This window comes from Scyliorhinus torazame, chromosome 4, assembly GCF_047496885.1.
Source record: "Scyliorhinus torazame isolate Kashiwa2021f chromosome 4, sScyTor2.1, whole genome shotgun sequence".
In the NCBI taxonomy this organism is placed as follows: Eukaryota; Metazoa; Chordata; class Chondrichthyes; order Carcharhiniformes; family Scyliorhinidae; genus Scyliorhinus; species Scyliorhinus torazame.
In genome coordinates, this window is record NC_092710.1 from 350,155,297 (window position 1) to 350,171,648 (window position 16,352).

General features: G+C 52.0%; 1 protein-coding gene across 1 annotated transcript in view; it reads right to left on the reverse strand.

Annotated features, from left to right (window-relative positions):
- The window catches only part of LOC140411509 (dynein axonemal heavy chain 6-like), a 1,703,852-nt gene that overhangs the window by 1,386,095 nt on the left and 301,405 nt on the right, over window positions 1–16,352 (reverse strand). Inside the window, exon 9 of the mRNA XM_072500595.1 lies at window positions 4,760–4,822. Within this exon, the coding sequence (XP_072356696.1) occupies window positions 4,760–4,822 (63 nt within the window). The remainder of the gene's footprint in view (window positions 1–4,759; window positions 4,823–16,352) is intronic.

The following is a 16,352-nucleotide window of genomic DNA, read 5'->3' on the forward strand; positions in this document are numbered from 1 at the left end:
GTGCAGGGCAGAATGTGCCAGTGCAGGACAGAATGAGCCAGGCCAGTGCAGGACAGAATGAGCTGGCCAGTGCAGGACAGAATGAGCCAGTGCAGGACAGAATGAGCCAGTGCAGGACAGAATGAGCCAGTGCAGGACAGAATGAGCCAGTGCAGGGCAGAATGAGCCAGTGCAGGACAGAATGAACCAGGCCAGTGCAGGGCAGAATGAGTCAGTGCAGGACAGAGTGAGCCAGTGCGGGACAGAATGAGCCAGTGCAGGACAGAATGAGCCAGGCCAGTGTAGGACAGAATGAGCCTGGCCAGTGCAGGACAGAATGAGCCAGTGCAGGGCAAAATGAGCCAGTGCAGGACAGAATGTGCCGGCCAGTGCAGGACAGAATGAGCCTGGCCAGTGCAGGGCAGAATGAGCCAGTGCTGGACAGAATGAGCCAGGCCAGTGCAGGACAGAATGAGCCAGTGCAGGACAGAATGAGCTGGCCAGTGCAGGACAGAATGAGCCTGGCCAGTGCAGGGCAGAATGAGCCAGTGCAGGACAGAATGAGCCAGGCCAGTGCAGGACAGAATGAGCCGGCCAGTGCAGGACAGAATGAGCCAGTGCAGGACAGACTGAGCCAGGCCAGTGCAGGACAGAATGAGCCAGTGCAGGACAGAATGAGCCAGGTCAGTGCAGGACAGAATGAGCCAGTGCAGGACAGAATGAGCCAGGCCAGTGCAGGACAGAATGAGCCAGTGCAGGACAGAATGAGCCAGGCCAGTGCAGGGCAGAATGAGCCAGTGCAGGACAGAATGAGCCAGTGCAGGACAGAATGAGCCAGGCCAGCGCAGGACAGAATGAGCCAGTGCAGGCTAGAATGAGCCAGTGCAGGACAGAATGAGCCAGTGCAGGACAGAATGAGCCAGGCCAGTTCAGGGCAGAATGAGCCAGTGCAGGACAGAATGAACCAGGCCAGTGCAGGACAGAATGAGCCAGTGCAGGACAGAATGAGCCAGTGCAGGACCGAATGAGCCAGGCCAGTGCAGGGCAGAATGGGCCAGCGCAGGACAGAATGAACCAGGCCAGTGCAGGGCATAATGTGCCTGGCCAGTGCAGGAAGAAATACTCTGGTCAACAAGATGCATATGTTGCCATTCAATTTCAAAAGTTAACTTCCTTACTTCCTCACAGAAAATCAAAGATGTTATTGCCATAAATTCATGTAAGTCCAATATAATAATAATAATCTTTACTGTCACATGTCTGCTTACATTAACACTGCAATGAAATTACTGTGAAAATCCCCTAGTCGCCTGGTCGGGTCACAGAGGGAGAATTCAGAATGTCCAATTCACCTAACAGTACATGCAGACTCCGCACAGACAGTGACCCAAGCCGGAATCGCACCTGGGACTCTGGAGCTATGAAGCAACAGTGCTAACCACTGTGCTACCGTGCCGCCCATGAGGAAATAAGTGCTGTTATTCCTACCAAAATGGATGTCCTCACATTTATCAACATTATACTCCATCTGCCAGGCCCTTTCCCACTCACTCCATATCCCTCTGCAGACTTTGCTCTCCCACTCACCTTAGTGTCATCTGTGAACTTTGACACATTACACTTGGTCCCCAACTCCAAATCATCTAAATTGTGAATAATTGAGGACCCAACACTGATCCCTGAGGCACACCACTGGCCACTGATCGCCAACCAGAAAAACACCTATTTATCCCCACTCTTTGCTTCCTGTCAGTTAACCAATCCTCTATCCATGCTTATACATTACCCGTAACGCCATGCACCTTTATCTTATGTTGCTTTCAACACTATTATTGCCTTCAACACCATTATTCCGACGAAACTCATCTCCAAACTCTGTGGCCTTGACCTCGGCTCCTCCCTCTGCGACTGGATCCTGAACTTTCCAACCCACATGCCACAATCAGTAAGGAAAGGCAACAACACCTCCTCCACGAGCATCCTCAACACCGGTGCCCCACAAGGCTGTGTCCTCAGCCCCCTACTATACTCCTTATACACCTATGACTGTGTGGCCAAATTCCCCTCCAACTCGATTTTCAAATTTGATGATGACACCACAGTAGTGGGTTGGATTTCAAACAATGACGAGACAGAGTACAGGAATGAGATAGAGAATCTGGTGCACTGGTGCGACGACAATAATCTCTCCCTCAATGTCAACAAAATGAAGGAGATTGTCATCGACTTCAGGAAGCGTAGTGGAGAACATGCCCCTGTCTACATCAATGGGTCGAGAGCTTCAAGTTTTTAGGTGTCCACATCACCAACAGCCTGTCCTGGTCCCCCCATGCCGACACTATAGTTAAGAAAGCCCACCAACGACTCTACTTTCTCAGAAGACGAAGGAAATTTGGCATGTCAGCTACGACCCTCACCAACTTCTACAGATGCACCATAGAAAGCATTCTTTCTGGTTGTATCACAGCTTGGTATGGAGCCTGCTCTGCCCAAGACCGCAGGAAACTACAAAAGGTCGTGAATGTAGCCCAGTCCATCACGCAAACCAGCCTCCCATCCATTGACTCTGTCTATAATTCCCGCTGCCTCGGAAAGGCAGCCAGCATAATTAAGGACCCCACACATCCCGGACATACTCTCTTCCACCTTCTTCCGTCAGGAAAAAGATACCAAAGTTTGAGGTCACATACCAACCGACTCAAGAGCAGCTTCTTCCCTACCGCCATCAGACTTTTGAATGGACCTACCTCGTATTAAGTTGATCTTTCCTCGACACCTTGCTGTAACTGTAACATTATATTCTGCAGTCTCTCCTTTCTTCCCTATGTACGGTATGCTTGTTTGTACAGCATGCAAGAAACAATCGGCGGGATTCTCCGCGAACCGGCAGGGCGTGAACCACTCCGGCGTCGGGCCACCCGATGGTGCGGAATCCACCGCACCTTCAGGGGCTAGACCGGCGCCGGAGTGTTTGGCGGCACGGCAGATGTCGCGGAAGGGCTTGGTGCCATGGCAACCGGCGCCGAAGGGCCTCCGCCGGCCGTCGCAAGTTAGCGCATGCGTGGGAGCGCCAGTGTGTGCTGGCGTCATCCAAGCGCATGCGCAGGGGGGTTCTTCTCCGCACCGGCCATGGCGGAGGTTGACAGCAGCTGATGCGGAAGGAAACAGGCCCGCGCGCGGATCGGTGGACCCCGATTGCGGGCCAGGCCACCGTGGGGGCACCCCCGGGGCCAGATCCCCCTCCAGGACTCTGCAGGCCGTCCGTGGAGTCAGGTCCCACCGGTAAGGACCTGTTGTGATTTACGCCGGCGGGACCCGCCAAAAACGGGCGGCCACTCGGCCAATAGCGGGCCGGAGAATCCTGCACCCCCCCACCCCCGGCGATTTTCTGACCCGGCAGGGCATCGGAGAATCTCGGCCAAGACTTTTCACTGTATACTAATACATGTGACAATAATAAATCAAATCAAAAAATTCATATTAACTTCTCTTTCTTGATTTTAATGAATAAGAATTGTCTGAAGGAGCAGACTTTTTTTGCCCTCCTCAGCCCTGCAGTTCGAGTTGCCTCTGCTTCCCCTCCCCTTGACGACGGCTTGCTTCCCAGGCCCAACCAGCTGGCTGGCTCACCAACTCCTCTCTCGTAGCTTTTTTTGCCAATTCTCAAAAGTTCAGTGAACACAAGAGATCTCCGCCTTGACTACTGCCTCTCTCCCTCCATGTCACCTCAATGTTCACCAGTATTTTCCCACTCTAAGGGGACTCAACCAATCGGAGTCTGATGTTGCAACCTGCTGATAGACTCAACAAATACAAATAAGTCTTTCAGCAAATGCATTGGTGTCCACAGACACCAGCTGACACAGGCCCCGTCTAGGCATGGTGTGTTTCATTGTAAGTCCTGTGGCCTTATGCCTATCGGCTATATCATCGTTGGAAGGTGTGCGACCTCCAACCAGCAGGTAGTGGTACAGACACACCATGCGGTCTCTGGACAGGTCATGTGACCTGTGACTCCGACATAAAGGGAGACACATCCAGCCATCTTCAGAAGAAGATTGAGAGGGTAATAAAACGTACATGTGAATGGTCAGTGCTAGATGCATGTTCCAGAGGAGTAGTTAGCAGTCTCCCAAGATACCGTGCTCTGTATCAAATTGCTATCTTACCACACGAGACTCAATAAAAGATTCTGATTTGGACAAGTCAAAATGTTTGGTGAGTTCCTTTCGTGAAGTACAAAGGACCAAACACAACATGGTATTACGAGTGCTGAAGATTTAAAGATAGCGACGGCAGTGACAACGTTAGGCATTCGGCTTGAAGACTGGTCTGGTGAACTGCAGCCTGAGGCGACCCAATGCGTAAGAAAATGCTGAAGCTCGAGATGGATGGACTGAGGGACCCCACCAGCTTCAGATGTCCGGTAACGGAGGTGAGAACTGGCGGCTGTGCAAACAGCAGTTCAAATTTTATGTTGCGGCCGTGGGCTTACAGGTCCAGCCTGATGTAAGGCAAACCGTGTTTCTACTAACAGCGGCAAGTCCACAAGCTCGAACTGTACAACTCGTTTGTGTTTGTCCGACTCTGCCTTTACAACTGATGCAAATTCCTGAATGTCCTTTTCAAGTATTCTTAAGAACAATTACAGATTCCAGAGACTTTTTAAAGAAATGACAAATTCTCCCATGTGCTGCCTCCAGATCAACGTCATCACATGTCCTTGAAAAGTGCAGTACAATCACTCGAAGTAACTCCAACTATTCGTATTCATACATACCTGCTGTTGCTCATTTTTAAGTTGCGGACATTGACTTTCCAAACATTGAAAGCCTTCCAGCTTCTGGAAAAGAAAAGTTACAAACTGTATATTAGTAAAGGCAAAAATATAAGAAAGGAAAAGCCTAGTTTGTAAATTAAATCATACCAACTGACTATTTTTCATGTGACTTTACCTTTTCTGCTAGCCTCTAAGAGTTGTTTCATTATTAAAATATTCTATTAGTTTTCTGAACCATTCAGCCAAGCTGCCAGCAAACACAGTTCAACCAACAGCGAATGAGCTGGGCAGGCTGGCCCTTCACACTCAGGCTATTTTAACCTCCTGCTCCTCATTCAAATGCCACGTGGCTACTTGCAGCCTAAGTCAGGTGTAGAAAGGGTCCATAATAATAATAATAATAATCTTTATTATTGTCACAAGTAGGCTTACATTAAAACTTCAATGAAGTTCCTATGAAAATCCCCTCGTCGCCACATTCCGGCGCCTGTTCAGGTCACAGAGGGAGAATTCAGAAAACAGCACGTCTTTCGGGACTTGTGGGAGGAAACCGGAGCACCCGGAGGAAACCCACGCAGACACGGGGAGAAGGTGTAGACTCCGCACAGACAGTGACCCCAGCCGGGAATCAAACCTGGGACCCTAGCGCTGTGATGCAACAGTGCTAACCACTGTGCTACCGTGTCACCCTAATCCACCCCGCAGACCTTTCCAGTCCATGCGAGCATCCCCCCAACTCTGTATGTGCCCCAACCTTCCCTTCACCCCTCTTCCTTCACTCCCCTTCCTTCACCCCCCCCTTCAAACTCCCAATCTTTCCTTCACCACCCCCCCACCCCCACCACTGTGAACCACGCGTGCGACTAACGATGCCATTTTTGTGCCTCCGCAGGAGAAGCTCTCCCACAATCGCCGGGAGAGGGCCCAGAATAGCAGAGGGGTACCGGACGTAAGAATCCTCACGACCTTCGAGGAACAGGCCCTGGAGGTGACGGGGGTGGCCAAGGACAGAGGGGTCACCAATGCAGTGGTTGGTGAACTCCGCAGAGGTGAAGATCCACCAGTACCCACCCGGAGGACCTGTAAAACATGAGTTGTTAATGCCATACTAAATGGCCCATACCTCCCACTGACCACATGTCCATTCTCCCACAGGTCCTCTAGCCGACAGCCGGAACATCCGGGGTGGCCCCAACCGCTGGCGTCCATGAGACCACCTTGGAGGAGAGCACCAAGGATGCCACAATTGACACATCACAGCTGTCATCCCACCCTCCACCAGCGCAGAGACACACACCTCAGTGGGCAGCATTAGTGGTCAGGATTCTGGGGTACAATATAGTGAGCACCACATAGTTGTTAATTCACATCAGGTAGAGGGAGTAACGCCCAGACAACACAACCGTTGGAGGATCTCAGGAACCAGCAGGGTCCCAGCCAAATGCTGAGCCTACGAACATGCTGATGGAGATGTTAGGGAGCGGCCGGACATTCAGTGGAGATATCAGTGACACTCCAGCATGTCCATAGCTGATTGGAGAAGTCCCAGAGACTATGGGTGCAGGAGATATCGGCAACAATGCGTGGCAGCAAGGCCAACACTGCTAGGGTGGCGTCCACAGTGGAGAGCCTGGTGGACAAGCATTAGTGGAGGTGTCCAAGGTGTGGCGCAGTTGGTGACGGCCATGGCTGAGGGCCACGGCATAATGTCCGACTCATTGGGGGATGTGACCCAATACCAGGCCGACCTTGTTCAGGTCCTGCGGGACAGGGCCGCACGGTAGCATAGTGGTTAGCACAATTGCTTCACAGCTCCAGGGTCCCAGGTTCGATTCCCGGCTTGGGTCACTGTCTGTGCAGAGTCTGCACGTTCTCCCCGTGTGTGCGTGGGTTTCATCCGGGTGCTCCGGTTTCTTCCCACAGTCCAAAGATGTGCAGGTTAGGTGGATTGGCCATGCTAAATTTCCCTTCGTGTCCAAAATTGCCCTTAGTGTTGGGTGGGGTTACTGGGTTATGGGGATGGGGTGGGGGTGTGGGCTTGGATAGGGTGCTCTTTCAAAGAGCCGGTGCTGATTCGATGGGCCGAATGGCCTCCTTCTGCACTGTAAATTCCATGACATGTCTCGCTCTCAGATGGGAATGGCCGAGGCGCAGTGGAGCTTGTCACAGTCGCAGGTGGGCATTGCCGAGGTTCTACAGAGCATGGCCCGGTCACTGAGGACCATCGCCGAGGGTGTCAACACAATGGTGCAGACCATGGCCAGGCTGGCAGAGCCAGATGATGCAGGGGAGCCGGGGCTCGATCTAACCGTCCCTCTGGTCCGAGGGCAACCCCAAGGCCCTTTGGGCACCGACCGGGAGGAGGGGGTGCTGGGTGCCAACACGGATCCACCCGATGGAGTGGGGGCGGTGGCCACCAGCTCCTCCGAGTTCCACCGCTCTGATGAGGCCATGTCTCGCAATCAGCACATGGGACAGGGCGGCACGGCTGACATGAGCTCCAGGTCCCAGAGCTCCCAGAAGTGCTCTCACAATTAACAAGGCTTCATTTGAAATAGCCTTCAGCTGTGAAGCTAGGGGCTGCTCACAGTGATGGTGGTGAAATTGGCTTTCAGAAGAGAAGCTGCTGGGTTCTGTCCTGGAAGAGTTCGGGAGGACAGACAGCCTGAAGCTGTGGTTGTTATGGGTCTCCACAATATTTAAAGATGATTTGAAATCTCACAGATGCAAAGCCCCTCACCCTCTCCAGCCCAGAGGCGACCCCTGAACTGGAACGTTTCAGCCCCCCGATCAAGCCCCAGCCCTATAAAAGGTCCCCACCCATCGCGAGCACTGGGGCAGCTGCCCTCTAGCTACATGCCAGAAGATGGAAGTGGCTACTTACCTCCTCAGTTCCCCTCAGAAGCCGCTGCACCAGCTTTACATTTTGGAAAAGGAGTACTAAACGACGCCCGTCTGACTTCCTGCTGGGGCATCGAGTAATTCCCGGGCGGCTACTGCATTCGACTTCATGAATACAAATTAGGGCTACTGATATTCTCTGCATTTTCGGATGTGATCCGGAACTCTCCCTCAGACGCAGGACGGATGAATCACAGAATGGTTCATGCCAGGCGTGAATCTCAATTTTGCCCTCTCCCTCTATTCACCCAGCATGCCCCAATCCGGGCAGGATGAAAAGTGGTCGCAAAATCATGCCCTGAGAAAACCCTTCATGAACTGTATTTTTCTTTTAAAATTTGGATGCATTGCTTGGACAGTTGGATTTTTTTAGGTCAGAATATCGCCTTGCAATGTCAAGAGCAAAGAACAAAGAAGATTACAGCACAGGAACAGGCCCTTCAGCCTTGCAAGCCTGTGCCGACCATGCTGCCCGTCTAACCTAAAACTTCTACACTTTTCGGGGTCCGTATTCCCATCCTGGACGGGTTTAGCTCAGTTGGCTTGATAGCTGGTTCGTGATGCCGACCAAGGCTAACAGCTCGGGTTCAATGCCCTTACCGCAAAGCTTAATCATGAAAATCCTGCCTTCATACTCTATGGGTGGTATGGTAGCACAGTTGCTTCACAGCGCCAGGATCCCGGGTTTGATTCCCGCTTGAGTCACTGTCTGTGCGGAGTCTGTACTTTCTCCCCGTGTCTGCGTGGGTTTCCTCCGGGTTCTCCGGTTTCCTCCCACAAGTCCCGAAAGACGTGCTGTTGGTGAATTGGACATTCTGAATTCTCCCTCAGTGACCGGATCAGGCGCCGGAATGTGGCGACTAGGGGCTATTCACAGTAACTTCATTGCAGTGTTAATATAAGCCTACTTGTGACAATAAAGACTATTATTATTATTGATACAAAGATATGTAGAGGGACAGGCAGTATTAAGAAAGGAGGGCTGCAGAAGGATTTGGACAGGCTAGGAGAGTGGGCAAAGAATTGGCAGATAGAATACAATGTGGAAAAGTGTGAGGTTATGCACTTTGGAAAGAGTAGTGGAGGCATAGGCTGTTTTCTAAATGGGGAAATGCTTAAGAAATCAGAACCACAAAGGTACTTGGGTGTCCTTGTTCATGATTCTCTTAAGGTTAATGGGCAGGTTCAGTCGGCAGTTAAGAAAGCAAATGCAATGTTAGCATTCATGTCTAGAGGGCGAGAATACAAGACCGGGGATGTACTTCTGAGGCTGTGTAAGGCTCTGGTCTGACCCCATTTGAAGTATTGTGAGCAGTTTTGGGCGCCTTTTCTAAGGAAGGGTGTGCTGGTCTTGGATAGGGTCCAGAGGAGGTTCACAAGAATGATCCCTGGAATGAAGAGTTTCTCGTATGAAGAACGGTTGAGGGCTCTGGGTCTGTACTCGTTGGAGCTTAGAAGGATGAGGGGGGATCTTACTGAAACTTACAGGATACTGCGAGGCCTGGATAGAGTGGACATGGAGAGGATGTTTCCACTTGTAGGAAAAACTAGAACCAGAGGACACAACCTCAGACGAAAGGGGCGATCCTTTAAAACTGAGATGAGGAGGAATCTCTTCAGCCAGAGGGTGGTGAATCTGTGGAACTCTTTGCCGCAGAAGGCTGTGGAGGCCAAATCACTGAGTGTCTTTAAGACAGAGATTGATAGGTTCTTGATTAATAAGGGGATCAGGGGTTATGGGGAGAAGGCAGGAGAATGGGGATGAGAAAAATATCAGTCGCGATTGAATGGCGGAGCAGACTCGATGGGCCGAGTGGCCTAAATCTGCTCCTTTGTCTTATGGTCTTATGAATAAGTATAGACCAGAGCATCAAAGTGAACTCCCCAGCTTCGATACCAATCTAATTTCAATTCCATGCAATTGAAAAGGTAGCAGAGACTTCCAGGTGTGGCAATGACCAGCTGAGTCGCACGTTTCGGCATCTCCCGTTGGAACGGACTTTTGGGCTCTTAATAGGAGCCCCAACGGCAATTTAAATGGCTAAAAACACTGTGCGGTAAACCAGAAGGGAACCCCCCCGGACAAGCATGGAAAAGGGAGATGATAGCGGCCGGATTACGGAGAATCCTCTGGATCAGCGGCAAGGAAGGGAAGCTCAAAGCAAGATGGCGTCAGAAGGTGGCTGTTTGTTATGGGGCCCGGAGCAACAAGAGTTCCTGCAGCGCTGTGTGGAAGAGCTGAAGAAGGAGTTGAAGAAGGAAGTGTTGGCCCCGATATTACAGGCGACTGAAGGGTTAAAGGAGTGTGGTAGTATGTATTGGGGGTCATGTGGGACTGGAAGCCCTAATGTCATTGGCTGACAGATCCCGGGTCCTGGTTGGCCGTTGACCTCATACTCCGCCCTGAAGGCGAAGTATAAGAAGCCGGTGCCTTCCCCCGCAGGCCAGTTTACTATCGGGCTGCTGGGGAACAGACACGCTTAATAAAGCCTCATCGACTTCACTCTATTTGTCTCACGGAGTCTTTGTGCGCCACAAGGAGGAGCAGAGGACCCAAGAGCTGGAGCTTCGGGTCGTGAAGGCAAAGACTGCTGAAAACGAGGATGAAATACAGGGCCTGGTGGTGAAGGCAGAAACGCACGAGGCACAGCACAAGAGGTGTGTGGAGAGGGTGGAAGCCCTGGAGAATAATTCGAGGAGGAAGAATCTAAGAGTCTTAGGTCTTCCCGAGGGCGTAGAGGGGGCGGACGTCGGGACATATGTGAGCACGATGCTAATGGGATCGGAGGTTCCGACGGGCCCTTTGGAGGTGGAGGGAGCCTATCGAGTTCTGGCGCGAAGACCAAAGGCTGGAGAAATACCTCGAGCTATAGTGGTGAGGTTTCTCCGCTACAATGACAGAGAGACGGTCCTCAGATGGGCGAAGAAAACTCGGAGCTGTAGGTGGGAGAACGCGGTGTTCCGCGTATACCAGGATTGGAGTGCGGAGGTGGCGAGAAGGAGGGCAAGTTTCAATCGGGCTAAGGCGGTGCTTCACAAAAAGAAGGTTCAGTTTGGAATGTTGCAACCGGCGAGACTGTGGGTCACACACCAAGGGAAGCACCACTACTTTGAGACGGCAGAAGAGGCGTGGACATTCATTGTGGACGAGAAGCTGGAATAGTCTGGCGAGAGAAAGAGCTTCTGGGACAAAGTGGTGGGTGATTATGTGGGGCGAGGAAGGGGAAGCGGGGGGGGGGGGGGATGATTTTTAAATTTGTTAATTCTGTGATCCTGTAACTTTTCTCTCTTCCCCAAGTTGGGGGGGGGGGGGAGTATGAGGAACTGTGGGCGCCGGTGGGCGGAAAGGGGAAGGAGAAGGGAAATGCGCCATTAGGGGCAGGGCCGAGTGGGAAACGGGGGCTTTGTTCCCGCGCTATGGTAATTGTGACAGGAACGGGGACGCAGGAAGGAGGGGGCCTCGCACAGTGGGGGCCGAGGACAAGGGGGGAAGCCGAGGTCAGCCAGAGTTCGCTGACTTCTGGGAGCAACATGGGGAGTGCGACTACGCTAGAGGGGGATCTAGCGGAGGGGGGGGTTAACTGGGTTGCTGCTGCTAAGGAGAAGGGGGAGCTGTTATGGGATGGGGTGGTCGAGGCGGGAGGGCACCGTCGGTGGGATATACGGGTACGTGGGAACCGGGTGAGGAGCTGGGTTAAAAAAGGGGATGGCTAGTCGACAGGGGGGGGGGGGGGGGGGGGGGGGGGCGTTAAAGAGCCCCCCAACCCGGCTGATCACGTGGAACGTGAGAGGGCTGAACGGGCCAATTAAAAGGGCACGGGTACTCGCACACCTAAAGAAATTAAAGGCAGATGTGGTTATGTTGCAGGAGACGCACCTGAAACTGATAGACCAGGTCAGACTACGTAAAGGATGGGTGGGGCAGGTGTTTCATTCGGGTTTAGATGCGAAGAATAGGGGGGTGGCTATCTTAGTGGGGAAACGGGTACTGTTTGAGGCAAAGACCATAGTGGCGGACAGTGGGGGTAGATATGTGATGGCGCGTGGCAGATTGCAAGGGAAGGCGGTGGTTCTGGTGAACGTATACGCCCCGAACTGGGATGATGCAAATTTTATGAGGCGTATGTTGGGACGTATTCCGGACCTGGAGGCGGGAAAGTTGGTAATGGGGGGAGACTTCAATACGGTGCTTGATCCAGGGCTGGACCGGTCGAGGTCCAGGACCGGGAGGAGGCCAGCAGCGACCAGGGTGCTCAAGGACTTCATGGAGCAGATGGGAGGAGTAGATCCCTGGAGATTTAGTAGGCCTAGGAGTAAGGAGTTCTCATTTTTCTCCCATGTTCACAAAGTATACTCACGGATAAACTTTTTTGTCTTGGGAAGGGCACTGATTCCGAAGGTGACAGGGACGGAGTATACGGCCATAGCCATTTCGGACCGCGCTCCACATTGGGTAGACCTGGAGGTAGGAGAGGAAAAAGAACAGCACCCACTCTGGAGAATGGATATGGGCCTATTGGCGGATGAGGGGGCATGTCTAAGGGTGAGGGGGTGTATCGAAAGGTACTTGGAGCTTAATGACAACGGAGAGGTTCAGATGGGAGTGGTCTGGGAGGCGTTGAAGGCGGTGGTCAGAGGGGAACTGATATCCATAAGGGCACATAAAGGGAAGCAAGGGGGTAAAGAAAGGGAGCGATTGCTGAGAGAACTTCTGAGGGTGGACAGGCAATATGCAGAGGCACCGGAGGAGGGACTGTACAGGGAAAGACAAAGGTTACATGTGGAATTTGACCTGCTGACCACGGGTAAGGCAGAGGCACAGTGGAGGAGGGCACAGGGTGTACAGTATGAGTATGGAGAGAAGGCGAGTCGGCTACTGGCCCACCATTTGAGGAAGAGGGGAGCAGCGAGGGAGATAGGTGGGGTGAGAGATGAGGAGGGAGAGATGGAACGGGGAGCGGAGAGTGAACGGGGTGTTCAAGGCATTCTATGAGAGGTTATATAAGGCTCAGCCCTCGGAAGGGAAGGAGGGGATGATGTGTTTCCTGGATCAGCTGGAATTCCCGAAGGTGGAGGAGCAGGAGAGGGCGGGACTGGGAGCACAGATTGAGATGGAGGAGGTGGTAAAAGGGATTGGGAACATGCAAGCGGGGAAGGCCCCGGGTCCGGACGGATTCCCGGTGGAATTTTATAGGAAATATATGGACCTATTGGCCCCGCTTTTGACGAGAACCTTTAATGAGGCCAGGGAAAGGGGGAAGTTGCCCCCGACTATGTCGGAGGCGACGATATCGCTCCTTTTGAAGAAGGAAAAAGACCCGCTGCAGTGTGGGTCCTACAGGCCCATTTCCCTTTTAAACATAGATGCTAAGCTCCTGGCCAAGGTGATGGCGACGAGGATAGAGGACTGTGTCCCGGGGGTGGTCCACGAGGATCAAACTGGGTTCGTTAAGGGGAGACAGCTGAACATGAACATACGGAGGCTGCAATAGGTGATGATGATGCCCCCAGCAGACGGGGAGGCGGAGATAGTGGTGGCTATGGACGCCGAGAAAGCATTCGACAGAGTGGAGTGGGACTATCTGTGGGTAGTGCTGAGGAGATTTGGTTTTGGAGAAGGGTTTATTGGATGGGTACAGCTGCAGTATAGGGCCCCGGTGGCGAGTGTGGTCACGAACAGGCAGAGGTCTGACTACTTCCGTCTTTATAGAGGGACGAGACAGGGGTGTCCCCTGTCTCCGTTACTGTTTGCATTGACGATTGAGCCCCTGGCCATAGCACTGAGGGGGCTCCAGGAAGTGGAGGGGAGTACTCAGGGGAGGAGAAGAACAACGGGTATCTTTGTATGCAGATGATTTATTGCTGTATGTTGCGGACCCAGTGGAGGGGATGCCTGAGATAATGCAGACACTCAGGGCGTTTGGGGAATTCTCGGGGTATAAATTGAATATGGGGAAGAGTGAGTTGTTTGTGGTGCATCCGGGAGAGCAGAGCAGGGGAATAGATGATTTACCGCTGAGGAAGGTAACAAGAGATTTCCGGTACTTAGGGATTCAGATAGCCAGGAGTTGGGGAACCTTACATAGGCTTAATTTAACATGATTGGTGGAACAGATGGAGGAGGATTTTAAGAGATGGGACATGGTGCCCCTGTCACTGGTGGGTAGGGTGCAGGCGGTCAAAATGGTAGTCCTCCCGAGATTCCTTTTTGTGTTTCAGTGCCTCCCGGTGATGGTCACAAAGGCTTTTTTCAAGAAAATCGAGAAAAGTGTCATGAGTTTTGTGTGGGCTGGGAAGACCCCGAGAGTGAGGAGGGGGTTCTTGCAGCGTAGCAGGGACAGGGGGGGACTGGCACTACCGAGCCTAAGTGACTACTACTGGGCCGCCAATATCTCAATGGTGTGTAAGTGGATGGGAGAAGGGGAGGGAGCGGCGTGGAAGAGATTGGAGATGGTGTCCTGCAAAGGAACCAGCCTACAAGCACTGGCGACGGCGCCGTTGCCATTCTACCCGAAGAAATACACCACAAGTCCAGTGGTGGTGGCAACACTGAAAATTTGGGGGCAGTGGAGACGGCATAGGGGAAGGACGGGAGCCTCGGTGCGGACCCCAATAAGAAATAATCATAGGTTTGTCCCGGGGAGAATAGATGGGGGATTTGGAGCATGGCAGAGAGCTGGGATTGTGCAACTAAGAGATCTGTTCATAGATGGGACATTTGCGAGTCTGGGAGCGCTGACGGAAAAATATGGGTTGCCCCAAGGGAATGCATTTCGGTACATGCAACTGAGAGCTTTCGCGAGGCAACAGGTGAGGGAATTCCCGCAGCTCCCGACGCAGGAGGTCCAGGATAGAGTGATCTCAGGGACATGGGTGGGTGATGGTAGGGTGTTGGATATTTACAGGGAAATGAGGGACGAGGGGGAGATCATGGTGGATGAGCTGAAGAGAAAATGGAAGGAAGAGCTGGGGGAAGAGATTGAAGCGGGGCTGTGGGCAGATGCCCTACGTAGGGTAAACGTCGTCCTCGTGCGCCAGGCTAAGCCTGATACAATTCAAGGTTTTGCACAGGGCGCATACGACCGGAGCAAGGTTCAGTAAATTTTTTGGGGTAGAGGATAGGTGTGGGAAATGCTCGAGAAGCCCAGCAAACCACACCCAAATGTTTTGGTCATGTCCGGCACTGCAGGGGTTCTGGGTGGGGGTGGCAAAGGTGCTTTCGAAGGTGGTGGGGGTCCGGGTCGAGCCAGGCTGGGGGTTGGCTATATTTGGGGCTGCAGAAGAGCCGGGAGTGCAGGAGGCGAGAGAGGCTGATGATTTGGCCTTTGCGTCTCTAGTAGCCCGGCGAAGGATATTGCTTATGTGGAAGCAAGCCAAACCCCCGGGCGTGGAGACCTGGATAAATGACATGGCAGGGTTTATAAAACTAGAACGGATAAAGTTCGCGCTAAGGGGTTCGGCTCAAGGGTTCACCAGGCGGTGGCAACCGTTCGTTGACTACCTCGCAGAGCGATAAAGGAAATGGGAAGGTGACAGCAGCAACCCAGGGGAGAGGGGGGGGAGGGCTCGGGTGGGTCCTCAGGGGTGGTTTTTGTATAGATATTTGTACTTGGTTATACAAAGAACAAAGAACAAAGAAATGTACAGCACAGGAACAGGCCCTTCGGCCCTCCAAGCCCGTGCCGACCATACTGCCCGACTAAACTACAATCTTCTACACTTCCTGGTTCCGTATCCTTCTATTCCCATCCTATTCATATATTTGTCAAGATGCCCCTTAAATGTCCCTATCGTCCCTGCCTCCACTACCTCCTCCGGTAGTGAGTTCCAGGCACCCACTACCCTCTGCGTAAAAAACTTGCCTCGTACATCTACTCTAAACTTTGCCCCTCTCACCTTAAACCTATGCCCCCTAGTAATTGACCCCTCTACCCTGGGGAAAAGCCTCTGACTATCCACTCTGTCTATGCCCCGCATAATTTTGTATACCTCTATCAGGTCGCCCCTCAACCTCCTTCGTTCCAGTGAGAACAAACCGAGTTTATTCAATCGCTCCTCATAGCTTATGCCCTCCATACCAGGCAACATTCTGGTAAATCTCTTCTGCACCCTCTCTAAAGCCTCCACATCCTTCTGGTAGTGTGGCGACCAGAATTGAACACTATACTCCAAGTGTGGCCTAACTAAGGTTCTATACAGCTGCAACATGACTTGCCAATTCTTATACTCAATGCCCCGGCCAATGAAGGCAAGCATGCCGTATGCCTTCTTGACTACCTTCTCCACCTGTGTAGCCCCTTTCAGTGATCTGTGGACCTGTACTCCTAGATCTCTTTGACTTTCAATACTCTTGAGGGTTCTACCATTCACTGTATATTCCCTACCTGCATTAGCCCTTCCAAAATGCATTACCTCACATTTGTCCAGGTTAAACTCCATCTGCCATCTCTCCGCCCAAGTCTCCAGACAATCTAAATCCTGCTGTATCCTCAGACAGTCCTCATCGCTATCCGCAATTCCACCAACCTTTGTGTCGTCTGCAAACTTACTAATCAGACCATGTATATTGGATTGTTTGATTTTATTATCTGGAGAGTTATTATTTTTTGTTATGGCAATTGCCATTTAGTTTATATATTATTTATTTACTTGTTAAAACGGTCACTGTTATTTATATTGTTTTATTGTTGTA